Source organism: Hippoglossus hippoglossus, chromosome 7 (assembly GCF_009819705.1).
Source record: "Hippoglossus hippoglossus isolate fHipHip1 chromosome 7, fHipHip1.pri, whole genome shotgun sequence".
Lineage (NCBI taxonomy): Eukaryota > Metazoa > Chordata > Actinopteri > Pleuronectiformes > Pleuronectidae > Hippoglossus > Hippoglossus hippoglossus.
In genome coordinates, this window is record NC_047157.1 from 23696775 (window position 1) to 23724649 (window position 27875).

General features: G+C 41.1%; 4 protein-coding genes across 6 annotated transcripts; all 4 read left to right on the forward strand.

Moving 5' to 3' along the window:
• The first annotated feature begins 1681 nt into the window (after window positions 1-1681).
• LOC117764886 lies at window positions 1682-4991 on the forward strand. The gene is made up of 5 exons (XM_034591017.1): window positions 1682-1788; window positions 2595-2723; window positions 2854-3067; window positions 3617-3747; window positions 4772-4991. The coding sequence occupies exons 1-5, from the start codon at window positions 1762-1764 to the stop codon at window positions 4829-4831; spliced, it is 561 nt and encodes a 186-aa protein (XP_034446908.1). The 5' UTR covers window positions 1682-1761; the 3' UTR covers window positions 4832-4991.
• Window positions 4992-7277: 2286 nt separating this feature from the next.
• On the forward strand, window positions 7278-15861 carry slc13a3 (solute carrier family 13 member 3). The gene is made up of 13 exons (XM_034591016.1): window positions 7278-7623; window positions 8253-8518; window positions 8871-9049; window positions 9565-9634; window positions 10056-10235; window positions 10323-10448; window positions 10592-10684; window positions 10799-10903; window positions 11032-11129; window positions 12006-12118; window positions 12486-12647; window positions 15482-15619; window positions 15697-15861. The coding sequence occupies exons 1-13, from the start codon at window positions 7516-7518 to the stop codon at window positions 15859-15861; spliced, it is 1803 nt and encodes a 600-aa protein (XP_034446907.1). The 5' UTR covers window positions 7278-7515.
• A 1596-nt stretch (window positions 15862-17457) lies between these two features.
• On the forward strand, window positions 17458-20818 carry ocstamp (osteoclast stimulatory transmembrane protein). Of its 3 annotated transcripts, XM_034589582.1 has the most exons (4): window positions 17458-17619; window positions 18660-19677; window positions 19769-20144; window positions 20177-20818. In XM_034589582.1, exons 1-3 carry the CDS (start codon window positions 17582-17584, stop codon window positions 20114-20116), a joined length of 1404 nt encoding a protein of 467 aa, XP_034445473.1. In that variant the 5' UTR covers window positions 17458-17581; the 3' UTR covers window positions 20117-20144; window positions 20177-20818. The 3 variants fall into 3 exon arrangements, with proteins under 3 accessions (XP_034445473.1, XP_034445472.1, XP_034445474.1); XM_034589581.1 differs by having other exon boundaries at window positions 19769-20818; XM_034589583.1 differs by having other exon boundaries at window positions 18663-19677; window positions 19769-20818.
• A 1759-nt stretch (window positions 20819-22577) lies between these two features.
• LOC117764098 (thyrotropin-releasing hormone receptor-like) lies at window positions 22578-27047 on the forward strand. The gene is made up of 3 exons (XM_034589584.1): window positions 22578-22640; window positions 23380-24205; window positions 25513-27047. Exons 2-3 carry the CDS (start codon window positions 23429-23431, stop codon window positions 25909-25911), a joined length of 1176 nt encoding a protein of 391 aa, XP_034445475.1. The 5' UTR covers window positions 22578-22640; window positions 23380-23428; the 3' UTR covers window positions 25912-27047.
• The last annotated feature ends 828 nt before the right edge of the window (window positions 27048-27875 follow it).

The window sequence follows — 27875 nt, forward strand, 5'->3', positions numbered from 1 at the left end:
CTGAGATTAGTGCCTGTCATAAATCTTAAAACCGCTCGCAGCTGCAGTCGCCGCCGTCCAATAGGAAGTGGCCGAAAACGCCTCATTTCCACCGATGCTCTGTCGTAACATCAGTACATTTCTGTGCTGGAGCTCGCTGTGCCAGCAGCTGCTCACTGACGCATTGTTTAATGCAGATGGTGGAATCCAAAGACCTCAGTCTTTCCTCTTCCATAAAGACGCTCTGCTATTAATAACCATATATCGACCTCCTTTGTCAACGGGAGCGACACATACAAATAATATGCTTGAAGGGAGACAATGGGGAGTTCCCTGAGATGAAAACAACAGGATGAGCCAGCCTCATAACGTACAGTGTGTGTGTGTGTGCGTGTGTGTGTGTGTGTGTGTGTGTGTGTGTGTGTGTGTGTGTGTGTGTGTGTGTGTGTGTGTGTGTGTGTGTGTGTGTGTGTGTGTGTGCGTGTGTGTGTGTGTGTGTCAGTGTGTGTGATTGTGTGTGTGTGTCTCTTGGAGGAAGCCCTCACTAACCAATCAAGTAAAATCCATTTTAAATTCAACCCATCAAACATTGGTGAGTGATACTGATTTCTCAAGTTTTTCCTATGAATGTTATATTGTCGTATTGTGTTGATGGATTTAGGTCTGAGCTCTTATCATCATTACATCATCATAAGTGTATAATTATCTCAAACTAAAAATTGTCGTATCTCTGTAACATTAAAGTAAACCCTTCATATCTAGCTCTGGAGCGGGTCGTCTTCCACGCTGCACGCCATGTTTCTACGGCAGCCCACAAAGAACAAACCAAACACTGGCTCTAGAGAGGGCTGTTTCCTGAAGGCAGCCGTAGTTTCTCTTGGAGAGGGAGGAGGGAGGAGGGAGGGGAGGGGTATTCAGTTGCAATCTTCAATCTCATCACTAGATGGCACTAAATCCTTCGCAGTGGTCCTTTAAAAACTGTTGTTATTGCTCCCCCCACATGCACATCTCATAGACCGATGACATAATAAATCCCAAAAGTAAAGCCAAAATAACTTGACTGCCCCCTGGTGGCTGGCTGCAGCATGATGTGCCCCTTTCCATGTTAGTAGATGGGACATGGACCGAACTAAAAAAGTCAAAGTACAACTTCTGTCATAGTAAAGTTCTTATCACACTGATGTTTGTTCAAGGGTTAATTTTTCCAGTAAGTTTGGTTTTAATTTCTCATTTGATGCTATAAAAAGGGGATGAAAATGCACGATTGACAGTTTTTGTACAGTGGCAGGAAGTGAAGAAGCATCCTCCATCTTTATTTGCACCGAGGTGAGAAGTTAACCCACCAGAGATGTGGACCTGCACAAAGTGTAAAGAACCTGAGGTTGAGATCCCCTGACCTCAGTTTGTCCAATGGGTCGGGACAGAAATCAGGTTAATCTGTATTTTTCAAACTCAAAAAGTTTTCCTCCACAGCCACAGATGATAAAACCAGTGTTTTCACAGGCTGAGCAGGAGCCTCGTGACAAGTCACTTGAACTTCACGTTTAAAGTTTCTCGACTTAATTCACTCTTCAAGCTGCCGAACTTTTAAAAGACAACACAAAATCTTTTAGAAAAAAATAAAGTTCAGAGCTGAAATGTGGACATGGAGGAAGTGACACAAACCCAAAACCTCATGCGGTCATAAAAAAGTACAAGCACCTTTTTTTTCTCACTTCCTTCTACAGGAAAACAGACAAACTGTAAATGAGAACTTCATTTGTTGCAGAAGAAACGTGAAAGATGCCACAGCTGCTTTTCTTCATTAAGGTGAGTTAAACATAAAAAATTTAAATTAATTTGAATATTTCACATATAGTTTATATTTACTTTTATTATATTACATTCTATTTAATTTATTTCTATTATATACTGCTTATATTTAATTATTCTTTTATTTTTATTATTCACTTATTTATTTGACTTGCTCATCCTACTTTTAATCTACTTACTCCTTGTGTTTATTATCTTATCTTTATTTTATGTTTCACGTTATCACATCTACTTTAACATGTCATAATTTAACCTTTGTCTTTTTCTCGTCTCTTTTTGCATTTGATTATTTAATCCATATGTTTTTCTCTGTTATTTTATCATTTTTATCCCTTTAACAGCTCTATTAGCATTTTATTACTTAATCTTTATCATTTAATCTTCCCTTGTTTCCTTTCGTTTGGTGTTTCCTCATTTCAAATTTGTGAGATTTACAGCAGGGTTGCTTCACCTCCAGTTTATATTGTTGTGTGGATGAAGGTGGGTGCAGAGGATGTTGCTTTCATTGCTTTTATTCCGTAAAGCACATTGTGTTACATTGTTTGTGTGGAACGTTCAATACAAATAAAGTCTGATTAATTGGTTGTTTATGGTTTTTGTGGTGCTGTACAAAGAGGAGGCGAGGTTAGAACAGGTGAATCAACTCCCCTCCAAAAACTCTAAAAACAAACAAGCACCCTGAAGACCGAACACGTTGCAGCTTTGTTGTGTTAGAGATAATTTGCATTTATCTAGATCTGTGTTAACATTGAATCTGAGAACTGTATTCGTGCTCTGTGAACACTGTGCTGTGACTCTCTCAGCTGCTGTTGGTGCATTACACAACCCAGAGTCCGGCAGGAATTCAAGCCGACCGCGGCGGTGACGTTTCACTCCCGTGTCTCTATGATGACATTGAAAGCATCGACTTCATCAATGTGGTGTGGTACAAGGTCAGTCGCCCATTTCAGGCGATTATGCTGAGTTTTATCCACAATCAAGTCAATAAATAAATACTTTTTTTCTGCTATTCTTTTGATTTGACTTCTGAAATTTGCTTTTATCTTATTTTAAATTTAACAGCTCAACAACCAGGAAAGAAATGGCATTGTCAGGAGGAAAAAAAGGGGAAATGTAACGCAGTTCTACAGGTTCGGCCGTACGGCAGATTTCGGGGACAGATACAGTTTGCTGCTTCCCAACGTGACGCCCGAAGACTCAGGCAAATACGACTGTTTCATCAGTGCAAATATAGGGGGTACAAACCTGAATTCTGAGGTCTACCTAACGGTTCAAGGTGCGTCTTGAGTTTTATTTTCCTTCATCATAATCCACTCTCACTGATACTGTTTTATTGTCTATTTAAATCTGGATTTCTAATGTATCACATCATTTTTTATGACTTAAGATTTAAAGATGCACCAACATTCAGAACACGATATAATCGGTTTATATGACAGTCAACACAACGTCATGTTTTCAATTCATGTGACAAGTGAGTCCCAAACTTGGTGACTTTACCCTCATTTCAACAAAGGCGGCGGAGCCACATAAAAGAACAGGAAACACACGATTATCTCCTCAAACACACGTAACACTTTCCTTTCCACTGTGACATTTATGCATTTTACATACATCCCACCCACTGAACAAATTTGCACCAGCAGTGTGAGCAAAGATTTTTAAAACTCTCATCTAATCAAAGAAATATAGATTGACATGTTTAAACATCACTGAGAAATAAACAAAGGTTAATGCTGTGATACACTTGAATCAGTTTGGACCGAAACATCAAATTCATGCACTGGTTTCTCCAGCTTTCATCTTTTATTTTGTCCAAACCCAGATTCTGTGACTCCTGCGACTGGGTCCCCCTCCCCCAATGCACAAGTAATGGAGCTGTCAGTCCTGTGGAGCATTCTGGGATATATGACAGTGGGCCTTGTCAAAGTCTTTTTATCCATAATCAGCGTTTGGGTAAATAAACTTCATCTTATTCCTCCTTGGTTCCCCGTTATAATTACTTCAGTTATCATAGAACTCAAATGGCGGTTTTTCAAAAGTGTCACATGGACATTTTGATGTCCTCGATTGGTGGTTAAACCACAGACCTGCGAGGCTAAAACCTATGACTTATATTTCTTCCTCTTGATTGGCCAGAAAAGCTGTGGTTCCAGCCAGCAACTCACAGTAAAGAATGGTTTAATGGGGAAGTACAGCCGCACAACACACAGACTTCTGTAGAAGCGTACGGTGCTAAACTGGAACCCTGAGGAACACCCACATGTTTTACTCATAGGAAGAGATTAATATTCAATGAGAACAAGTAAAGATTATTCAGCTTGGTCATTTATTTGTATTTTTATTTATCGGTCGAAGGAGAAAAATAATTTGGCCAATCTCAAATTCCAAAAGTACAAGATGATATCGTCACATCTGAGCCAACGGACCAAACGCTGAAGACAATTTGAATATTACATCGAGTGGAAAAGCAGTAAATTCTCTCAAATTTGAAGCTGGTGGGTTTTTTCTTCCATACAGAGAACAGAATAACAACAAGTGTACCCTCTTGTACTGTAGTGTTCTGAAACCTGAATATAAAAACACAAACTTTAAATAACAAATGAAAGAAGAAAATACAAATCCAATCCAATATTATCGTTCATATTTTTCAGTGTCCCAAAACATATATAAGTGACAGAGCTGACACTTAAGTGTTTGAAAGCAAGACCACAATTGAATTGAAATCAGAGGCTGGTTAAGTTTCTTTTATGTTCAGCGTGAAACTCTGAGTAATCCTGACCGGTGTGGGAATCTGACACCTCTGACGATAAGACGCCTGTGGGAGTTTTCATGTCTGTGGACAGACTGGGGCCTAACTATCTAACTCCTGCTCTGACTGTTCACAGCTCGTGGACTTTTGTTTTTTCGCCTCCACAAAGCGGGGGGGCACTTTCCAAACCAACAAGTGCCTTAACTGATTTGTTCTCCGATCCTTCAGGTGATTGGTGTCGTGACTTCAAGACGATGGAAACGTAGGGAAAGAAGCGCATTCCTCTGATTGGACACTCAAGAGATTGTGTAAATACACCGAAAAATCCTCTAAAAAAGAAATTAGAAGGAATTTCGTTTGTTTATTCGCTGTATTTTACTTGCTTCCACAAAGTCTTTTTTTCTGTTCTCGTTTTATAACAGACATGAGAGGATGTGAGAGGACGAACGAAAACCACTCGCACAAAACACATGTAAAATTGAATCTTGACGTTTTCCACTTTTTAAAAATAAAATCTTGGGTTTAAAACTAAACTGTTTATCAATTAAATTGTAAGTATTCTACTGCTGTAAATTGTGCCATTTATAAAAGTTAAATAACAAATGTGCCTTGTGGTTTTCACCCTCTGCCTGTTGCACTTTTACTTCCTGACACCATGTTTTGAAACCAGTGAAACCACACACACACACACACCAATGAGCAACCCTCCATTTATCTGATGTTGTGTTAACGTTATCATATGAACATCTCAACCATCGTTATCAGTGTCTGACTTTTATTCTCTTGACGTGGTTCCTGTGTAAGATGTGAAGATGTGAAAGTATGTATTCATGCTCTCTGAAGGACTCCCGCAGCTTTTACCCAGCAGACACCTGTGGAGGGGGGGGTCGTCTACCACTGAGTTCACCTCTTGGTTTACAGAGTCAGATTAAAGCAGGAAACACCGTCTCTTGTAAATATTGATCAGAGATGACTGAGGAGTGAGGGGCCTCATTGAGAGCAGCACAGCAGGCTCACAGTGTGGAGAATAACATGCACAGAGCGCCACCTGCTGGACACCCCTCACAACACAGTCAAGAGTCTCTGTTGACACGATGATTTGTGTTTAGATCTTTTGAGAAGCAATAAATCAATCAATCACATTTTAATTGTATATGCACATATTTGTAAATCACAATTTACCTCATAGGGATAAACAGGGCGTGACAACTCTCAGCAAGAATGAAGAAAAACTATCAAAAGGGGGAAATAAAACATAATATGTCAACAAAATAACAATATCTACATCTTTCATAAGAAAACTCAGTGTCTAAAATATATATAGAAGTGCATCAATATCTAAAATATCTAATCCAAAGAAAATGTCTGATAGAGATGAAGGGAGCAGCAATGGCAATTATTATAATATAGGTTTTTCCAGTATCAGTGTGTGGCAGGTATATTGTATAACTAAGCTAATGATGTTTTATGCTTGTGGACTCACTCTCTCTGCAATCTATGTTTTTGGCTGGTTTATTTAGCAAGATTACTCACAAATCGACTGTATGGATCTGTTGCTGCATGGATGCGTTATAGTTCAAATAAGAACCCGTTGAATTTTGTAGCAGATCCAGGATTTCTTTTTTTCCACTTTCTTTAACATTGTGAGATGTGATGTTTGTTTGTTTTTTACATTTTCACTGAAGGAATAATTCCTGGTTCTTGACACATTGAGGAAATTCTAATTGATTATTATGAAACAACTTATAATAATAATAATAATAATAATAATAATAATAACTCGTTACTGAATAAAGCAGGATCCTCCAGTGCAGTGGAATTAAAGCACAGGCTTCTCTCACAGTGACTGTTGGACCCGAGCCACGGTTCGTGTCAGTGAGCTCCACCTGTGTCTCTGCTGCTACGACACATCAAGTCAAAATGTCTGCTGTGAAAAAGATGATCTGGCTCATCTGATGAAGACACACACACACAGTGATGTTAACACGGCTGCCAAGACTCAGGTTGGCTCCAGGTTTACACAGCGAGTGTGTTCAGATTACAGGGGTCAGGAGAAGGTGGCGGTGCTTCTGATCGAGCTGAAACATCAGTCGAGCCAAATCGTGTCCAGGGCGGTCCGTCGGTGGGGGGGGGGGGGGACTCCTCAGCATCCAGGATTAAAGAGTGAAAGTTCTGAGTATGAGCATGTGGCGTGACTGCTGGAGTTCTCACAGGCGAGATATGTTATTATTTAGTTTAGTTTCAGAGGGTTTACTCAAGAGAATATGTAGAAGATGTTTTAAAACCTACTTGTGACCAAAGTTTTTCACAGAATACAGAAGTTTCTGGTTAAATTATATTTTAACCAGCTAAAGAACGTTAAAAGAATTCCTGGATCCGCCCCATGAATCCTGACCGATAACACATCCTTCCAAGTTCCATGCATTTAACTACACATTAACACATTACCTGTCATGTTATCATTATCCTGGGCTACGTCATAACCATTAGAATAAAATAATGCAAATACAACATATGTTTTTCCTCTTGACCATTCAATGTGCAGGGCCTGGATTAAATTTCCCTATTTTTTAAAAGTGTTAGCATTTAAGTTACTAATCTTGCAGCACAACTGACAAAGAGTGACACAAAATTAACATAATCCCTGAGCGCGTGTGTTTGTTTGTGTGTGTGTGTGTGTGTGTGTGTGTGTGTGTGTGTGTGTGTGTGTGTGTGTGTGTGTGTGTGTGTGTGTCTGAAGATGCCTCACTCCTCCGGTCTGGGAGAGACAGTCATGTTGAAACCTGACAGGAAGCCTGACTCTGCCCTTCTTAACAATTTGACACCACCACACGAGGAGTTAACCTGTAGCTCAGTTTATAGTTAATCTTCTCCACACTCCAGCTCTGGGCTTCAAAGTGCAGCGGAGCAGGTTCCTCTCAGGCAGTCTGCAGCTCCTTTCCCCTCAACCGGAGACAAACTTTCCTCTGGAGATGAAAATCTCTGTCGTGTCCAAGAAGCTGTGGTGCGTCCACAAGCAGCTGATTCTGCTGCTCACGCCGCTCATCTTACTGCCTTTGATTTTTACTCTGCCCGAAAAGGTGAGTGGCGTTTCTTCACGTATGCATTTTCCATGTAAAGGATGAAAGATTGAAGTATGTGCAAGAAATGTCACAAGCGTAGAAAAATTGATCCACATGGTTGTGACCCTTTTGTCATTAGTCAGAAACAGGAGGAGTGACAGAGTTTTCCAAGAATAAAGAAATGTGCATCGTATTAATCATTTAGAGCTGAAACAATTGAATAGAATCAAGACGAGCAGCTATTTAGAACATGGATTCGTATTTTCAGTTATCAAATAACAAATATTCTCTTGTTTCCCGTAACTCAAATAAGAGGATTTCTCTTTGTCTCATAACTCTGAATATCTTTTAGTTTTGGACTTTGTATTGAACAAAACAGTCAAACTGAAAACATCCTATTGAGACTCTGGTGAGTTGTGATGGATAAACTGAAACAATTTTTTGACATTGCATTGACTTCAGTGGTTAATGAATTAAATAATCAATTAAATTAAAGGGTGGAATAAATTGATTTTATTTGCAGCCCTGGTAAAAAAAACACAGAAAAGGCCTCTTGTGCACACAGATGACTCAAACACCAGTCGTCCATCATCTGCCGTCTCCTTTTTGTTTGTGCGGTTGACTGCACGGGATTCCTTCTCTTCCAGGAGGGAAGATGTCTCTACGTGGTGGTGCTGATGGCGACGTTCTGGTGCACGGAGGCCCTTCCTCTTGCCGTCACCGCGATGCTCCCAGTCTGCCTCTTCCCAACACTGGGAATCATTCCGTCGAAAAAGATCTGCCCTCAGTACTTCCTCGAGACCAATTTCCTCTTCCTCAGCGGGCTCGTTATGGCGTCGTCCATCGAGGAGTGGGGCCTGCATCGCAGAATAGCCCTGAAGGTCCTGAGCATTGTGGGAGTAAAACCAGCCTGGTGAGAGAAACGTTGCTGGAATAATGTTTTAAGGACACGCCTGGTGATTCTGTATTTATCTCACTGTCAGGACACGAGAAGACCAAGTCCAGAAATGAACAAGACAGTTCCCTACATAATCAGGACCCAATTTTAATACTTATGTCTTCAGTCTTCATGGAGTTGGAGTTGAGAGCCATGAAAGAAAGTTTGAAGTGTGAAAGCATCGAGAGACAGACATGGTTTTGTCTTCTTGTGTGATTTACCGACACTAAGAATTTTCTATTATCCTCTTAAAAGTCATAGGTTCAAGTGAGCGGCTGTGGTGTTGATTGGTGTCACTGATCTGATCGGGAATCGTTTTATTTTCCAGGCTCATATTTGGAATGATGATGACTTCAGCCTTCTTGTCCATGTGGCTCAGCAACACGGCCACGACGGCCATGATGCTTCCCATCGCCAACGCCATCCTGGAGAGTCTGTTCGGAGACCTGGAGACGCTGAAGAAGAACTGCAAGTCCACAGAGGATTCAGACAGCGATATCGTAAATGGTACGTTGGATTTTTTTTATAGTTTTACTGGCAAACTAAGCCAACATTCTTAAAAAAGATGTCACTCATGGTGATTAACCCACAGAGAATAATCACCATGTCTGCAAAGCCCCTGAGCTCTTACGGAACGTTTTTGCATTTTCCAACTCGTTGTTTTGGTTTGTTTGGCCAAAGTTTTCTCATTTTAGGCGGAATTACACCAAAATCCATACATGCAGGTTTAATAATGTTTGTTTATTGTTGAAATGACACATCAGAAACCTGCAGACATGTATGTGCTAACTCTGTCCCCACGAGCCTTTAATGTGTAATCTAAGCTGCAAACTTTGAACCTTTTTTCCAACAAACTGAGTCGTTAGACACCAAGTTAGTCAATATTCAAGTGGTGATTGATTAATGACGCTTTATTGACATACAGTTGTGTATTAAAGGCACAAAAGACTTTCACTCACGTTTGGAGATCCGTGTTATTCTAGTCGTAGTTTTTAACTTAACTTAACTTAACTTTCTTTCAGGTCAGTGCACCTTAAAGATGCATTCGCTGCCCGTCGTGCCCTTGGAAAAACAACTGCTGTCGATAGACGGGTAAGAAGAAGAAGAATCATTTGACAATTGAAAATAAACATGGTGACTTTCTTGCTGAGAGTTAGATGAGAGGATTCAAATCACTCTTATATCTGTGGGGTGAATACGAAGCTGGAGCCAGCTGTTGGCTAAATTAGCTTAGCTTAGCATAAAGACTAGAAACGATTTACTTTCACTCTTTTCTTGTCTGTAACACATATTTGTGTTCTAATGCTGTCAATGCTTTCACTTGGTTTCTACAGTTTTGAAAGTGCTGTGTAAATAAAGTTTATTTCTATTATTATAAGATATGACTCGTAGCTGTTACGGACATGAATGGGATCAAATGTCCCAAAATGTCAAACTATTTCCTTTTAAAGTGCTGAACCAGGCAATAAAACTAAATCATGCAAAACAACGATGTGTCCGATAACGTTGAAAGGACGGACGGGACGGAGCCGACTGACGTGAGGACGGCTGAGGAGATCCGATCTGAGTCGGAGTATCAGCTGAAGGTGTGGAAAGGATTCCTGATCTGTATTCCTTACGCAGCCAGTATCGGAGGAACGGCCACGCTCACTGGCACCGCACCGAACCTCATCCTGATTGGACAGCTGAAGAGGTGACCTTTACGTCTGTGCAGCGCTTAAACAGAGAACTGGGTCATTTTCAGACTAGTTGACGACAAACCCTTTTTTTTGCTTCACAGCTACTTTCCAGAATGTGACCTCATCAACTTTGGCTCCTGGTTTGCGTTCGCGTTCCCACTCATGCTTCTCTTCCTGTCTGTGGGATGGTTGTGGATTGCTTTTCTCTACGGGGGACTCAACACACGGTATACATGTCTGAAATGAAAATGACACTTGTCACTGTCGGTAAAGGCCAAATGTCATTTCTGGATATCAGGATAAATACTGTGAGGCAGAATTACTGTTTTCCTTTTGAAATACAGTGTATCTCACAGTATTTGTTTTGCAGATTGTGCATCCAAAGACACGACCGGAGAGCCCAGGCCGAGGCCAGAGCCCAGGCTCTAATCCAGGACGATTACAGGAAACTAGGGCCCATAAAGTGAGGACTCGTGTATGTCTGCAAATCTCATGCAACAGACGGCGAATGAGGCCATTTTTTTATTTTTTATCACAGAGTCGTTTACTGACTTTTGCTTCTTTTACTCACTCTCAGTTTCGCACAGGGAGCCATCGCTTTCTTCTTTGTATTGTTCGCTGTTCTCCTCTTCACACGAGATCCCAAGTTTATCACCGGCTGGTCTGTGTTTTTTAAAAAAGGGTAAGAAAACACAGCGTAGTTAACTTATTATCAATTACAGTACATTTTTCTATTAGGAAATGATCCCACAATTTACACACTGAGTCGCCTGCTGATGATCCTAATGATCTCCTCTTGTTGTCCTGCAGGTACGTCTCAGATGCCGTCACTGGTGTGATCATCGTGTCCATATTGTTCTTCTTCCCGTCGCAGAAACCTTCTCTGAGCTGGTGGTTCGACCCTCAAGGTCAGTGACCTCTCTCTTTTTTAAAGGGGCAAAATCAAAATGACGAAACAGCTGGAAACGACCAATTAACAGCTCCTGACCTTTCAAGGTCGGGTCAGAAGTTGATATTGATGATTAAGTTTTTGAGAGAGATTCAGAGACATTCAGTCTGTGTCTCTGGAACAGCTGATGCTAAACACGGGAAATAACCTGAGGAATGTTAATTATGCAGATTAGAAAGTCTGCAGTGAGACTGTGGTTCCTCTGTTTCTGTGATTAGAGTAAGCTCTCAAAGTTATGTTGTCACAGAGGTTTTTAAGTGTGTGTGTGTGTGTGTGTGTGTGAGTGCGCACGTGTCTTGCATGTAACAAGAGACACGTGTGGGTGTATATATTTTGCTCAGCTGGTCAAATAAACCACTGGGGTTGAGCCAAAAAAACAAATCGTGGGGTTCGTTTGTCTCTTTCAATTTAGGTCAGATTTTTAGAATAGAGCAGAACGTTAATATCTAGCAGAGTGGAAAATTGGTTGTAACTCAGCAAAATGTAGAAGCTGAAAAGGAAACTATTGAAGTGTTAAAAATATAGTATGACAGCAAAAATAATAAAATACTTGAAGTAAAAAAAGAAGCTGATTCTCATGTTTCTGTTGTTGATTTGAATATGGAAATTAATCCAGCTCCTAATTTGATTTGTAAGCAGCAGAAAAGCATCCACTGTATTTACAGGATGTAAACGGGATATAGATTCAATCTCACACTGTATCAGCAGACACCAGCTATGTTTTCATATTTCCAAGGATAAGTAAATTATGGAAAACTTTTCCAAAAGCTGAAACAAGCTCATATTGAATTATATTTGACTTATATTGTATTTTATCCTTCCACGTTTTCCTCAGCTTCCAACACTCGTTACGTTCCTCTCTTATCATGGAAGAAAGCCCAGGACTCTATTCCCTGGAACATCATCCTCCTGCTCGGAGGCGGCTTCGCTATGGCCAAAGCTTGTGAGGTAAAGATGTTGGATCATCTGAAAACATAAATAATATTAATACTGATCTTGTAATGAAACCCGAGAGCTTATTTGTTCACCTACACTCCACTACCACACATCTACTGTGAATAAACCTACACAAACCAAAGTGTGAAGACAACTAAATATGTCTTAAAGGGTTTATGTGCAGTGAGTAACTACAAATAATACTAATCTGAAGATATTAAAAATAATAATGAACTTTTCAAAACAAAGTGCTTTACAAAACAAGATAGAATATGACAGGAAAGAGGCTCTGCTCTGTTTGGGTCCTTGTCTCCGTTTGTCTCTGTTATGTTGTGATTTGATTCTTGACCCTTGACCCCTGTCTTGTGGCGTTTGGCAGGAGTCCGGCCTCGCCTCCTGGATCGGGGGCCACCTCCAACCTTTGGCCGAGGTCCCCCCCGCCGCAGCTGTGATGCTGATCACTGCTTTCCTGGCCTGTTTCACTGAGTTCGCCAGCAACACGGCCACGATCATAATATTCCTACCCGTCATTGCTGAACTGGTAAGACTGGACTTCGACTTGAAGAGAGACAGAGTTATTTACATACGCACATGCTCCTGCTGTGTAACAGGGCGAGAGCAAAGCAATGGAAACTGATGAACTGAGCTGGGAACACGGGTTCTTGCTGACTCATGCTGGATGTTGGTCTAAGGCTTAGTGGGATTGTTAAACTCTTGCAATAGATGTTCTGTTTGAAGCCTGTTGGACATTAACTGCTGCTCTCACTAATTATTATCCGGAGCTTTCGTTCTGCAAAGCACAAACTCAAACAATCGTTTACAGGACGTATAGAAAAGCTTCGTCACTGAGTTGAAAATATATTGGACCTTAATCACCCAGAATTTCCCCTGAAGGGATCATTCATCCGTCCACTCATTAGCTCTGCTGCTCATCCTCAGAGGGTCGTGGGGGGTTCGAGCCAATCGCAGCTGACTTTGGATGAGCGGAACAATCACATAGGGGAAAACTAGAAGGGCGGTCAGAGAGCATATATCTCCGCCAAGGCCCAACAGTGTCAGGTTATAGTTTTTTTCGGCTGGACCCAGATTCACAGACACGGACAAGAGGTCAATAAAATGTTCGGATAAAGGATTTGCAGATGTTGAGCAGAGGCAGGCAGGTGAACGGACGAGGGGACTCAGCTTGGCTTGATGCAGACGAATGATCCATATCCACACTAAAATTCAATCGGTTCCTTCCTGACCCACACCAGCGAGTTACCTGGTAATCCCTTCAGTAGCTTGTTGCGTAATCCTTCTAGCAAACAGACAAGCGCACACGAAAGCACTGCCTCCTTGGAGGAGGTAACAAGCTCACAAACATTTTCTCACTTACTTCTTACAATATGCAGCCTATGTGATTTTTAAATAACATGTATGAAACGGTGTCAATAAGCAAATAGAAGATTCTAGACGTCATATTTGTAATTTTTCCTTCCACTTAGTGCAACAGATTTAGTTTCTTTAGACAGCTTTCGATCTGCGTTAGAATATAAAGCACGTTTTATGGATTTCAACATAGCCTTTCTATACAAAATAAGAGTTTGAACCAAAAACCTATCCCCCCCATTTTCTCATGCTCATTAAACACCCAAAATTCTCTTGGGTGTTTGTGAGGTCTGATTGAAAACAGTGCAGCTATGAGATAATCTGTGAAGCTACAGTGCCTTGCATAAGTATTCACCCCCTTTGGACTTTTCTACATTTTGTCATGGTATAACCACAGATTAAAATTTATTTCATCGTGAGTTTATGTAATGGACCAACACAAAATAGTGCATCATTTGGAAGTGGGGGGAAATATTACATGGATTTCACAATTATTTACAAATAAAAATCTGAAAAGTGTTGAGTGCATATGTATTCACCCCCTTTACTGTGAAACCCCTAACAAAGATCTGGTGTGACCAATTGCATTCACAAGTCACATTTGCAAGTCACATAATTAGTAAATAGGGTCCACCTGTCTGCAATTTAATCTCAGTATAAATACACCTGTTCTGTGACGGACTCAGAGTTTGTTGGAGATCATTACTGAACAAACAGCATCATGAAGACCAAGGAGCTCACCAAACAGGTCAGGGATAAAGTTGTGGAGAAATATGAAGCAGGGTTAGGTTATAAAAAAATATCCAGAGCTTTGAACATCTCTCTGAGCACCATAAAATCCATCATAAGAAAATGGAAAGAATATGGCACAACCGCAAACCTACCAAGCTGAAGAGTCGGACAAGGAGAAAATTAATCAGAGAAGCAACCAGGAGGCCCATGGTTACTCTGGAGGAGTTGCAGAGATCCACAGCTGAGGTGGGAGAATCTGTCCACAGGACAACTATTAGTCGTCTACTCCACAAATCTGGCCTTTATGGAAGAGTGGCAAGAAGAAAGCCATTGTTGAAAGGGATCCATAAAAAATCCCGTTTGGAGTTTGCCAGAAGCCATGTGGGAGACACAGCAAACATGTGGAAGAAGGTGCTCTGGTCAGATGAGACCAAAATTGAACTTTTTGGCCTCAATGCAAAACGCTATGTGTGGCGAAAACCCAACACTGCCCATCACCCTGAGCACACCATCCCAACAGTGAAATATGGTGGTGGTAGCATCATGCTGTGGGGATGCTTCTCTTCAGCAGGTACAGGGAAACTGGTCAGAATAGAGGGAAAGATGGATGGAGCCAAATACAGGGAAATCCTTGAAGAAAATCTGATGCAGTCTGCAAAAGACTTGAGACTGGGGCGGAGGTTCATCTTCCAGCAGGACAATGACCCTAAACATACAGCCAGAGCTACAAAGGAATGGTTTGGATTAAAGAATGTTAATGTCTTAAAATGGCCCAGTCAAAGCCCAGACCTCAATCCAATAGAGAATCTATGGCAAGACTTGAAGATTGCGGTTCACAGACGGTCTCCATCCAATCTGACTGAGCTTCATCTTTTTTGCCAAGAAGAATGGACAAACCTTTCCATCTCTAGATGTGCAAAGCTGGTAGAGACATACCCCAAAAGACTTGCAGCTGTAATTGCAGCGAAAGGGGGTTCTACCAAGTATTGACACAGGGGGGTGAATACTTATGCACCCAACAGATGTCAACTTTTTTGTTCTCATTATTGTTTGTGTCACAATAAAATTTATTTTGCACCTCCAAAGTACTATGCATGTTTTGTTGATCAAACGGGAAAAAGTTTATTTAAGTCTATTTGAATTCCAGTTAGTAACAGTACATAATGGGAAAAAGTCCAAGGGGGGTGAATACTTATGCAAGGCACTGTATGTGGCTGTGATGTAACCTATAACCTATATCCTGACCCCAACATGTGTTTGTGGTTGTCTCTGCAGGCTATTCATGTGTCAGTGAACCCTCTGTACTTCATGATACCAGCCACAGTAGGATGCTCATATGCCTTCATGCTGCCCGTGTCCACGCCTCCCAACTCCATCGCCTTCGCATCAGGACACCTCATGGTCAAAGACATGGTGAGATCATCGCGGCGGCCCTCGATGCTAACGCGATTCATAAACTGCGGCTAATCGACACCCTTGTCTCTCCTCAGGTGAAGACCGGCTTCGTCATGAACATCCTGGGCATCCTCTCGGTCTCTCTGGCCGTGAACACGTGGGGCGTCGCCATGTTCGACCTGCACACGTATCCGGAATGGGCTCATCCCATCAACAAGTCTGCTGCTGTTTTCGTTCAGGCGCTCAATGCGACTCTCTGATCGCTCACAGAGGAGAAGGGTCACAGGATTGTGTGAAGATTCAACACTAAACAGGACTCAAGTCTGTCGGTAGACGTCAACACTGTGTCGCTCTGGGAGCTTCAGCTTTTAGCTGTGTCGACGCTTTTACATACGTTTTTATATTCAAGTGTCTTTTTAGGCTCTCGAGTGTCAAGATTTCATTCAGAACAAGCTGTATTGTTTACTGCTTTTTAAAACAGGACCAGAGAAACATTTAACCTCAACAAAGATAAAACACCACAACAGCTCGAGCTCTGAAGAGTTCGTTTTTTTAATATATATATTTGAAACTCCAGTGTGACTGCAGAGGGCGCTGTTTGTATTGATGAAGAATGAGAGAGGCATCTGTGAATAATTCTTTTAAAATATATATATTTTTGGTTGAAATCACTCACAGATCACGTTACTTGTTTATTTGTTGTGTTTTAAATCTTGTCTATATTAGAGGATGAATCCTGACTAATGAACGTGTAAATTTTGTTACAGAGTGATTTGCAGGTAATGCAGTATAAATGCTGTTACAAGGAAATTGTGTGAGTTTGTCGTGATCATTTTGTTGCATGTGGTTTTCGACTGCAATGACGAAATTGTCAGAATATCTGAAGTGGCTGAGTTTCAGTTTTTGATAGAATCCAACAACCAAATAGAGTTTGGTCAGGTTTTAATGAGATGTCGCTCTACTCCAGGTTTAACACACATTTTACAGTTTCCGGCCTCTGAAGACGAGACGAGACGAGACAGAGACAGAGACAGAGAGTGAGAGCACAGAGTCGTAAATTCCTCACAATATCTGTTTGGTGTTGTAAACTGCCTGAAGGACCTTTGCTAAAGTCACTGGGCCAGACAACAATATTTAACTTGTGCAGGTTTGTGTGGTTACTCAGTGTCGGCAGGGTCAGTGCAAAAGGTCCCATCACGTTCAGATGCAAAACTATAAATTACTCAGCCGAACCCACAGACTCAGACACGATGAACTGTCAGCACACGTGTGACTTCCAATAGATCCAATGCACGTGTGTGTGTGTCTGTGTGTGTGTTTGTGTGTGTGTGGTCCAGAAAACATTTCTTAGAAATAGCAATATGCTGGGCCTCATCACAAACCTTGACCCACATTAGTTTCTTCGTCTTTTCATTTTAACTGGAACAAAGTGAAGCGTAAAACAGGAAGTGGTTCGGCATTGAGCCTGAATGCAGACGAACTTTCCCACGTTAAGCAGACGATGGTGAAAATAATAACCCATTTTTCGAGTGGACGGCGCCTTAAAATAAACCGTGTGGTCAACTTCACTGTGTGTGATGACAGAAACAAAGTCTTGTGTCATTCTGAAACCACAGTCACATTGTTCGTGTGTGTGTGTGTGTGTGTGTGTGTGTGTGTGTGTGTGTGTGTGTGTGTGTGTGTGTGTGTGTGTGTGTGTGTGTGTGTGTGTGTGTGTGTGTGTGTGTGTGTGTGTGTGTGTGTGTGTGTGTGTGTGTGTGTGTGTGTGTGTGTGTGTCATGCCTCTCCATATGATTTGGTCTCATGTTTGGTTTACACAGGTCTGAGCTGTCTCTACATTTCCGACGTGGGAACTTGCAGGCGACACGCAAACACCAACATGATTGTGACTGTTCAGTGAAGTTCCCTTTTTTACCTTCGCAGCCTTCAAACACTTCCCAGTTATTTATCCTCAGTGTCGACTCTCTAGTGTCGCAGAGAATGAAGTTTTTCACAGAGACTGTTATTCCTCCTCTCAGGTAAGATTTTTCCAGCACTTTCAATTGAGCCTTAATAGTCTAATTACTTACTATAGTGGATAATACAATTTAACATCCTCGATTGATCTATTGATTGAATAATTATTATACAAACACAGGGTTTATATATATGAGTTTTTGCTCTTGAATGTGTCTTTCATGAGACTGAATAATAAAAAAAATTACAGGATTATGTTGTAAAAATGAATATCTGTGTAAGAAAAGTCCTACGAAATTGTCATAGTATTATTATAATTATTATTATTATATGATATAATAATAATAATGTGTATATAAGCAACAACCACCAAACAGTTTTTTAAAACCCATTATATTAAATAAAAAGAGGATGATGCAGTAAGTCAATGCTGTGTTTAAAACTTGTTGCTTTTTTATCGCGACTTAGTAAAAAACATAAAATCTGGTTTCATACATATTTAAACTGAAACTAGACACAACCTCAACTTCTTCTTCAACTTCAACTTTATTGTCGCCAAGTGGAACTTAGTTTTGCAGCCAGGCAAAATAAAAAATATGTCACAGACTCGGTCACAAGAAAGAAATAAAAAATACATGAATACATCAAATAACAACAGAAAACCAAGAGCGTGTAAAACCATCAATAAAATGTTGTTAAAACCACAATAAGACCCTCATCTGTCATCAGGAGTGAACAGGAAAGGTCTAATCAACTTAGTCATCATTAGATCATTAGACCAACTTAGCTTATCTTAGCATAAAGACTGGAAACAGGAAGAAACAGCTGACCTGGCTCTGCAGGTTCCTCTATTTCTAAACCTCGGTAATTAACTTGCCGCAGCCCATTTGTTTAATCAGCATAGTATTCACTGGCACAGTGGACTTCCTGGAGTCTTGCTCACGCTATGAAGCTGCAGGGAACCAGTGGGGATAAGAGGCGCTGGTGGGCACATTTGACCTTTGGACAGAAACAGGTTTCCCATGTTTCCAGTCTTTCATCTTCTCGTCCATCTCTCAGCAGTGTCCACATATTCCTTATGGTTCTGTTCTTTTCTACCCAGCAGGGGCAGAAAGGGATCTCGCAGACAGTCTTTAAAATCTGTCCTGCTTTACCTCTGGGATGTTTATTCTGCACCTGCACCTGCAGGCAGAGACGTCCTGACTCTGCTGTCCCTCTGTTTCACACTGACCCTCCTCACCGGCGGCCTGCTGCATCACTGGCTGTCCAAGACTCTGCGATATGACGAAGAGGCGTCTGTTCAGACCGCCTGCATCTACAGCGTGGCCATGTTCCTGGTCTCCTTCCTGTGTCACCCTCTGCGCTGTGTGCTGACTATGATCCTTCCCACCGTCTGCACCAAGCAGGGACGCAAGCTCCTCATCTCCGCCTCTCTGGTGATCTTGGTGGTGAACGTCATTCCAAATATCACGGTGAACGTAGGGGCAGTAGCTCACATCCTCAAGTGCACCGCTGAGGGATTCACAAAGACTCTACTGAACTCATCTGAGCCCCTGAACAAGGCGAAGCGAGAGCTTGTTGAAGAAACCATCAAAGTGAGGAGGGAGGACCTGAGCATTGTCACGAATTTAAGGAAGCTGGACCATTTCACGCATGTTGATTTGTCCGCGGTCAAAAGCAGGTTTAATAACATGATCGGGCAGATAGAGGTCAACTTCTCGCACGCCAGGAACCTTCTAACAGACTGCAAACTGCTGCTGAACCGGATCCTCGCCGCCATTTTCGTTGCATTGCTGATCCTTGAATCCTTGCGCTACTTGAAATCATATCTGACATCAGTTCACTTTGACAATGGTTACATCTCCAAGGAGCTCAGGAAAGAATCATCTCCTCCTCTGACAGAAAGACCGGCGAAAAATAAAGTCCAGCTCTCAAACTGTAGAATAACCAAACAGGAGTGTGCCTCTTGCTTCATATCCCTGATCTTGGTAACTTTGTATTTCCTTGCGATAACTGCAATAGTAGCTTTGGATCACGTTGTCTATCACATAGTTCAGGTGATGGCGCCCTGGTTTCTGGATTTTCCACCAACATCTGCCTGCATTAGTGTCGATTATAAGGTAAGACAGCACAAAGACTGGAGATTCCTTTTCCTACCTGCAGCTTTTGTTTCCTAACACTAAGGCTTCTATGTGCTCTGGTTTGTTTTAGGTTCAGTGGTTCGCCCCTGCATTCTGTCTCATCCCACAAACCTGCCGCACACAGGAGCTGACGAACTTCCACAGGGACTACAAGTGGAGCTTCAGCCCCGAGCCATCGCTCTGCGACGTGACCACCTCGCCTCCGAACCTGGGAGTCACGCTCCTGCTGGGATGTCTCTGGCTGATGAGCTACTCCCTGGTGTTCCTGGAGGTTTATGCCCGACGACTGCGCAGGAAAATCTCTGCGTCCTTTTTCAGAGAGCAGGAGGAGCGGAGGAGGGTTTACCTGCTGAAGAAAATGCAAGCGAAGCAAAATGAACCAGAGCAAAAAGAGGCTGTTTGTGTTGAGGTTGCCTGAAGGTGAAGACGTCACTGAACAATGTAGAGCTTGGATTTGCTAGCGGCATAGTAATATCAGTGAGTTGATATTGGTCCAGGCTGAAATGTCCCCAGCAACAGACATATTAAGTCTATAGACGTCTATGATCCCTTGGTTTTTCCTCTGGTGCCAACTAGAGGTTTTTAACCATTTCGATCTTTAGTGAATTGTCTCCACAAGTATTGAATGGATTTTCATGAAATTTGGTAGAGAAGGTGTCGGTGTGTGAGAGAAGCACAGAAGCAGATTCAGCAAATATGTAAAGAACAATATACATTTGTGACTGTAAACATTGTAAATGTATTTTTAAAGAATTAACTTAAATATATTCACTTGTAAACCCAACAGTGCCAATACCTGAAAAACTAGACTTACTGTTTAGCAAACTTTAGCAGAATATTCACAATAATTCTGAGCTCATGCTGTGTCCGACTTCTGCCTCATGACACAACTATGATTTAACCTTATAACCTACACTTCCCTTTTTATTTTAAGTTGCGTCACACTGTAGTGCTCTTACGTTTTGTTTCGTCTTTCACAAAACATAAACTAATAAAAGAGCTTCCTGTGTGTGACTCATTTTCATCCTCAAAGACTTTCACAATAAGCCTGATGTGGTTTTTAATAGATGTATCACAACATCTGCTCAAGTTGGATCTCGCTTGTTTCACACCCACAGGACACTTTCTTGTGTTTCTTTTACTCCTCAGCTCCACTAGATGACGCTGTTGTGCTTCAGACAAATGGGGAATAATACTGTAATTTTTCAGTGTTTTATTGGCTTGGATAACCTTTAACCCTCCGGATGAATCTACTTCATGAGCACATCTCCAGCCTATTTTTGTGTTGCCTTACAAAAAAAAGAAAACCACTTCCTTTCTCTGAAAACGTTCTTTGAATACATCCCTGCTTCAAATTCCCACGAGGCTCTAGGAGTTTATTTTAAGACCCAGAACAAAAATAGAATACATCTATTTTTACTCCTGACTACTTCATGATTGTGTCAAAATGCAGCCGGCCCAGAAATAATTGATAAAAAAACAATAAATAATAATTTATATATTTTCTGTATTCTTTGTATGACTTCTAGACTCATAATCATTGGAAATGCATGGATGGATTATTGATAAAATGTAATAATCAAATTGTTCTTTCAAATCCAATTTCTCTTTTGTTCAAGTTTGGAAAAATCTACTTTTACCACACTGTCTGACAGCATGATCCTGTATTTATTCTGTATCAGCTAATTTCAGCTGTTTCTTGAAGTTATTTGATGTGAAATATAAAAACTCAAGACACAGTTTTTACTGCTGCAACATTAAAAGTGATCAAAACATCCTAAATGTCTTTTGTTTTCCATAAATTCCTCCCAAAGTGTGGTGGAAATTCTCTAATGATGTTAAAGACTAAAATTATTCAAGCCTTGGAATCTCAAATGAAACCTGAAGTAAATGACTTTGTGTGTGAAAAATACTATAACTATAATACAGTTTGAGTTTCCACTGACCTCCACACCAGCAGGACATAGAACAAGATTAAGATACAAAGATATAAATAAAGATAGAGAGATTTTTCTGCCCTCACTTTAACCACATCGAGTTCTGGTTGTACTCGAGGCGTCTTCCTGTAAAAGGGGAGTTGTTTCCTCTCCACCGTCGCCTGTTGTTTGCTTGTTGTGTAACGTACAGTATGTTGTGATGTAGCACCAGTGAATTGATATGAAATGAATCTAAATCAGTTGAAGAGTTGTTAAACACAATATTTGACAGCCTTTGCATGCAGCAGTTCAATCAGACAGTAACCTGGAATATAATACTTCTGCAGGTTTCTTTTTAGAGGCTGTTGTGGTGAACTGCACGTTCAGCAACTGTAAATTATTCTCATGTGAAAATCACCTGTCATGTATTAGAAGCTGACAGTCACATTCTGTTTTTATAGTTTATAGATTTATTTGCACGATGATTTTTAGCGGCTGGGAGAGCTTTTAAAATGTCACAGGAATCTCGGCCTTATGATGTGAATTTGTCCCTTAAGAGACGATACATTTTTCTACCCTCAATCCAGAGATGTAATTTTGTCTCTTTTGCACAAGATGAAGTTTTACCTATATTATTTCTGCTGGGGGGGGGGGCAAACAAAGGTCAGCTTCACAATTATAAGCATTTCAATTGAACGGCCAGTTGCTGCAGTGGATAATGTGTCGAACCTCCTCAGCCCTCTCAATAATTACAGGGTTTATTGCTCCAGCCGTGGATGACATGAACGTTCCGAGCTTGGACAGGGAGGTGGAATTGATTTTTCAAGTTGTGTTGCAGTGGTGGATCTACTGTGATAGTGTGTGTGATGTGAGAGGGAGTGGTGGGAGACAGCGAGGGAGAGAGCGAGAGAGAGAGAGAGACACATGAGTGGAGCGACGACAAAGCAGTCATCTGTGCTTCTTGGTTGATTGCACCTGAGTGCTGTGACCATGTCAGAGTGAGTGCTGCCTGAGCTGCAAAGGATGGTAAGCTCTCACTTCTCTTCTCTTGAAAATATGTTTTTATACTCGAATGGTTTTATTGTCTTGACTTGAATCAACTGTTCATTTTTCAGGGATTTATTTCTGCTTTATTTTTAGAAAGGGTAAGGGCACTAATTCTTGTTGAGAGCATGGGAGGCTCTTTTTTATTTTACTCACCACAACATTTATATCTTAAATTTTTGAAAGGATCAGGTTGTTACTTTAATGTGTGCAGGTTTTTTTTAATTATATTATATGTAGAGGAAAACAACTATGCCACTGTTTCAGAGCTCAAATTAAGAGAAATGCAAAATACACATGGATGTTTATGGATATCAGTGTTTAAAACTTTTACTCTCTCTTCACTCTACTCTGCATCAAAACAGACATATACGTTTGAATTTAAAGATGTCATATCACTTATATTCAATTTCTATATTTAAACATTTAATAGGAAGTGGCTAAAACATTATATCTTATATATGGAATATATATATATATCAAAATAGGGTTATTCCACTTGAAACATGCTCATTAGTTGTGATAAAAATGTGGCACCTCGTTAAGCCCTATGAGACAAATTGTGATTTGTGAATGTGGGCTATACAAATACAATTTGATTGATTGATTGAGTACGTGCCCTGCTTTTTGACGAAGATAAATAAAAACAAATCAACTCTCATCCACCTCAATAGCTTTTGTACTGATCTTAAATAGTCTTTCTTTGCATTTCTGTGTCTAGGATTCTTGTGTTGTGCTCCTGGAGATCAACTGAATTGCGTTTCAACACGATGGAGAACAACACGACGATCTTCCGAGATGTCCCCCAGGTTTTAAATCGGACAGAAATGCCTCTGAACCCTCTCGAGGAGCAGGTCATAACAATATTTTTGACAATGCTCATCTGTGGAGTTGGGATTGCTGGGAACATCATGGTGGTGCTGGTTGTGCTGCGCACTAAACACATGGTGACCCCGACCAACTGTTACCTCGTCAGTCTGGCTGTCGCAGACCTCATCGTGCTCCTGGCTGCGGGGCTTCCTAACATCTCCAATGCTGTAGCCTTCTGGATATACGGCTACACGGGATGCTTGTGTATAACTTATCTTCAGTACCTGGGCATCAACGTGTCGTCCTGCTCCATCACGGCGTTCACCATCGAGCGATACATTGCAATATGTCACTCCATAAAGGCGCAGTTCATATGCACCGTGTCCCGGGCCAAGAGGATCATAGCTGGAGTCTGGGTCTTCACCTCACTCTACTGCATCATGTGGTTCTTCTTAGTGGACACGGATGAAACCGTCTATACCAACGGCGTGGTGGTCACTTGTGGCTACCGTGTCTCCAGGAGTCTCTACATGCCAATCTATTTCCTGGACTTCACCCTGTTTTACGGGATCCCCCTCATTGTGGCCACTGTCCTGTACGGACTCATCGCAAGGATCTTGTTCATGAGTCCTCTGCCGTCGCATCTCACCGACAGAGAGGGAGGAGGGTCGGTGCACCAGGGTCACTCCAACAGCGCCAACAAGACCAACAGGGGTGCGGTCTCTGCTCGGAAACAGGTACTGTGGAGGTCTGACTGACGAAATGTTTAGAACTAATACAAGAAAACATCTGTATGAGAATATATTGACATCGTAGATTTCTGATCCAGTAAACTCTTTTTTTTTGTTAGATCTTGTTGGGGACAGAATTTTCTAAATCTTGATTATTTCCTCCTTTTATATATCTTTAAAATCATAAGGAAACAATGACGATGTCAGTTGGTTGGTCCACTACTTTGGTCCAGACTGAAATATCCCTACTGGACACTTATGGTCCCCAGATGCTGAACCTCAATGACTTACGTGATCCTCTGACTTGGTACAAGAATTAAGCTTTATTAAACTCTCGCTCTACCTGTTAGCAGGACTAAACCAGAAGAATTAACTTGCTATTCCGTTAACCTAATATTGCATATTTGTATGATTGCCACCTCTGACTTAATGTATCCTTATACATCATTAAAAAAAAATCTATCTTTCTCATGTGTCATTTTAAAGGCTCTTGGGGGCCCTCTGGTGGCCACAGGGGCCCTAAGCAGCCTCTTAGTATGCTTAGTGTGAATTTGAGTATAATGTCTAGATAACAATTGATGAGCTGGGAAAATGTGGATGTATTTTCACTATTCAACATCAAATTGAAAGCTTAATTTTTCTAGAGACCTGGATATCGAATAATGTTTCCATCTGCCTCAGCTATCTAGGGCTAGTCAGCCAATGTTAGCATGCTAATGCACTAAACTAAGATGGTAAACATTGTAAACATGATGCTAAACATCAGCATGTTCGGCTTCCAGTGTTTCCTCATCAGAGGTGTTTGGTAGATGGTCAAATATCTTCTCTAACCCCACATGTCAGAATTGGCAAATCTGTGTTTGGCAATTTCTGTAATTTTCGGACACCGACAGTCAATGCAACCAACCTCACGCAGATGAGAAGCTAGCAGGGTTCAAACCAACTTCATTTTCTGACAAACATGTGCGTCACGAAATGTTATCAAGGAAGAAAACCTGACATCTATCCGCATGTTTATACAAGAGCTTTTCAAGTCTCCTTTAGAAGAATCATCCTTCCAATGTGGACGACCTTTCAGATTTGCACATTTTCTAGCATTATTATTGATCGTGATCAATACTGACATTAGCATCTTCAGCGTTTACTACCGCCTCGCTCAGCAGCTAGCAGGGCTGCGGATTCCTGCATTAACAATGAGTCATTCACTGTGTCTGGTAAGATGTTATAATTGCCTTCTTCCTTATTATTGTCACAGGATTTCATCACTCTTGTCTTTTCTCTCCTTGCTCCTCCATCTCACTTTGTATCAACAGATAACGAAGATGCTGGCAGTGGTGGTCGTCCTCTTCGCTTTGCTGTGGATGCCTTACCGAACGCTGGTGGTGGTCAACTCCTTCATCGACCCGCCCTACCACAACACCTGGTTCCTGCTCTTCTGCCGGATGTGCATCTACACCAACAGCGCCATCAACCCCATCATTTACAACCTCATGTCTCAGAAGTTCCGCGTCGCCTTCAAGAAGCTGTGCAAGTGCAACTGGCGGCACAAGGAGAAGGCGGTCGAGTACAACGTGCCGATGTATTACAGCGTCATGAAGGATTCGTCCCACGAGAGCAACGAGCCGGTCACGGAGCAGGAGGACGTGAGCGGCCAAACCCTCAAGAGGTTCAACGTGAAGGCTGACGACACAAGCACTTTCAGCATCTCTTGATAAAAGCTCTGGGATAAAACTGTGTGTGATTAATTATTTATGGGGGTCTTTCTTTTTAAAGTTAAAAAAAACGTTGTTATTTCTACCTGTTATGAAAAGTATTGGAATCTGTGGATATTGTTTGTGTTTGCTGTGATGCAAATTGTGTTTATGTTTGTGTTGTGGTACTTTGGCTTCAGTATTTTAACTATGTTGTAAGTATTGGTATTTTGGATTGTTCTTTAGCTAATTCAAACTACTAACTGATTGTAAGAAAATCGGAATAAAGAATTTATGGTTATATTAAGTTGAAATACAATAATAACTGATAGTGGCTTGATTATCATGGAATTTGGGATCGATATTCATGGTTCCTGAGGTTAAATCATAATCACTTTGGGGTTTATTTCCTAAAAATAAACCTTCCCAATTTGAAAAGTACCGTGCGATAACTTGTGTTATGATTTAGCGCTGTATAAAAGAAATTGTAATTATCAGAACAGTTCCATCATATCAGCAGGTATAGAGATTTACTATAAGTAACTGAAAACACTGTGTGTCTCTGCAGGACCTTTAATATACGTGTTCATTTAGGTTATTGAAAGCCAGGCCACTGAAATCAGTTCTGACTCCAGAGTAATTCTACACGTCAAAATAATTCACATCAGATTTCCAGTCTGACAGGAGCTTGTGACCATCGAAGCTTTAATAGCAAACAAATTGGTTCTTATTCAAAACATCAGCCGAGTCCGATAAGGAGAACAAAGCTGTCATATTAGCAACTGGTGCAACAACTCCAACAGCAAGTACGTGATTAAAAGAAACATGGTGACGCTAATTGCTGCCAACGAGTCTTAATGCTGTCGGCATGTCCGCCCCGACACTGCATGTCCCTGCATCTTAATATATCCAGCTCTCTCTTTGTCGTGTAACCTGGTGTCAGATATCTAGAAAACCAGTATAAGACACGTGTGTGAAACCTTTTCCTGGTCACAGATCCTGTGTCATGTTACTTTGTACTTTGAACTTTGTCCCTTTACGATCCTAAAAATGTTTCATTCTCTTTATTGATGAGAGTTGTCTGTGTTGAATTAAAATAAAATCCTGAGAGATATTTATCCAGTGATTTGTGACTTTCCATAGATTTAGATAAGTTGAACTGTTGCACACAGCACTGAGTTGTGAATAGAGAATAAAAGATGGATCACATATATAGTTTTTTGTTTTGATGTGCATTAATAAGCTAATTGTTTTCCATATTTAATTGAGTAAATCCTCTGTACTCTCCAGTGTAGCTCTATATACCTCAAATCACAAGGTTATTCTATATATTGCTTAAAATAAGTTATATGTAATGAATACGAATAATTTGCAACATGTGTGAAAAATGTAAAACCTCTGTTGGCACCATATCATGAACTTGGGCGCCTGTCGACTGAGCTCACTGTCAGTAATCGACCCTGTCAGTGTGTTTTAATGCAGGAGCCTTGTTCTCGGTCACGTTGAAAATATCTTATAAAGCAATTAGGCCTCTCACAACACTGTGCAGTCTGTATAGGGCTGATAAACCCTTATAAGGGGTTTTATGATGAAGGAGATGTCACAAGGGTCTGAGGGAGAATCAATGGGAGCCAGATATACACACAGCTGAAGAGGCTTCTATAGCGGCTGCATCGCTCCCATGGCGCCATTTATTTCTTCGGTTCAGCTCCGCCGACGGAACATCAGTTGGAATTCACAAAAAAATTCAATATGGTTTGTCAGGAAAAGTTAGTTTTCCTGCTTCATTTCCTGAGAAAGATTTAAGGATTTAATTTCTCTGTTCCAGGCAAACACCAAAGACACAACTTCCTACACAGACACACAACAACAACAACGGATACACTCACTGCTTTTAAAGCAACAACCTTTTACCCTCAGAGTGGAAAAAGGTTAGATCTCATTATTTCTGAGCTACTGACAGTTTTTCCTTTTCCGTCTTTTCA

What these genes read in the sequence shown, in the direction of transcription:
- ocstamp (XM_034589581.1), top strand. Translation starts at nt 17,582, where the DNA reads ATGAAGTTTTTCACAGAGACTGTTATTCCTCCTCTCAG. An exon ending in ACTGTTATTCCTCCTCTCAG is followed by an intron (nt 17,620 to 18,659) that starts GTAAGATTTTTC and finishes TTTTCTACCCAG; the next exon opens with CAGGGGCAGAAAGGGATCTC. An exon ending in GCATTAGTGTCGATTATAAG is followed by an intron (nt 19,678 to 19,768) that starts GTAAGACAGCAC and finishes GGTTTGTTTTAG; the next exon opens with GTTCAGTGGTTCGCCCCTGC.
- slc13a3 (XM_034591016.1), top strand. Translation starts at nt 7,516, where the DNA reads ATGAAAATCTCTGTCGTGTCCAAGAAGCTGTGGTGCGTCCACAAGCAG. An exon ending in AGACAGCGATATCGTAAATG is followed by an intron (nt 9,050 to 9,564) that starts GTACGTTGGATT and finishes ACTTTCTTTCAG; the next exon opens with GTCAGTGCACCTTAAAGATG. An exon ending in TACGGGGGACTCAACACACG is followed by an intron (nt 10,449 to 10,591) that starts GTATACATGTCT and finishes TTTGTTTTGCAG; the next exon opens with ATTGTGCATCCAAAGACACG.
- LOC117764098 (XM_034589584.1), top strand. Translation starts at nt 23,429, where the DNA reads ATGGAGAACAACACGACGATCTTCCGAGATGTCCCCCAGGTTTTAAAT. An exon ending in CGGTCTCTGCTCGGAAACAG is followed by an intron (nt 24,206 to 25,512) that starts GTACTGTGGAGG and finishes TTGTATCAACAG; the next exon opens with ATAACGAAGATGCTGGCAGT.
- LOC117764886 (XM_034591017.1), top strand. Translation starts at nt 1,762, where the DNA reads ATGCCACAGCTGCTTTTCTTCATTAAG. An exon ending in AGCTGCTTTTCTTCATTAAG is followed by an intron (nt 1,789 to 2,594) that starts GTGAGTTAAACA and finishes TGACTCTCTCAG; the next exon opens with CTGCTGTTGGTGCATTACAC. An exon ending in GGTCTACCTAACGGTTCAAG is followed by an intron (nt 3,068 to 3,616) that starts GTGCGTCTTGAG and finishes GTCCAAACCCAG; the next exon opens with ATTCTGTGACTCCTGCGACT.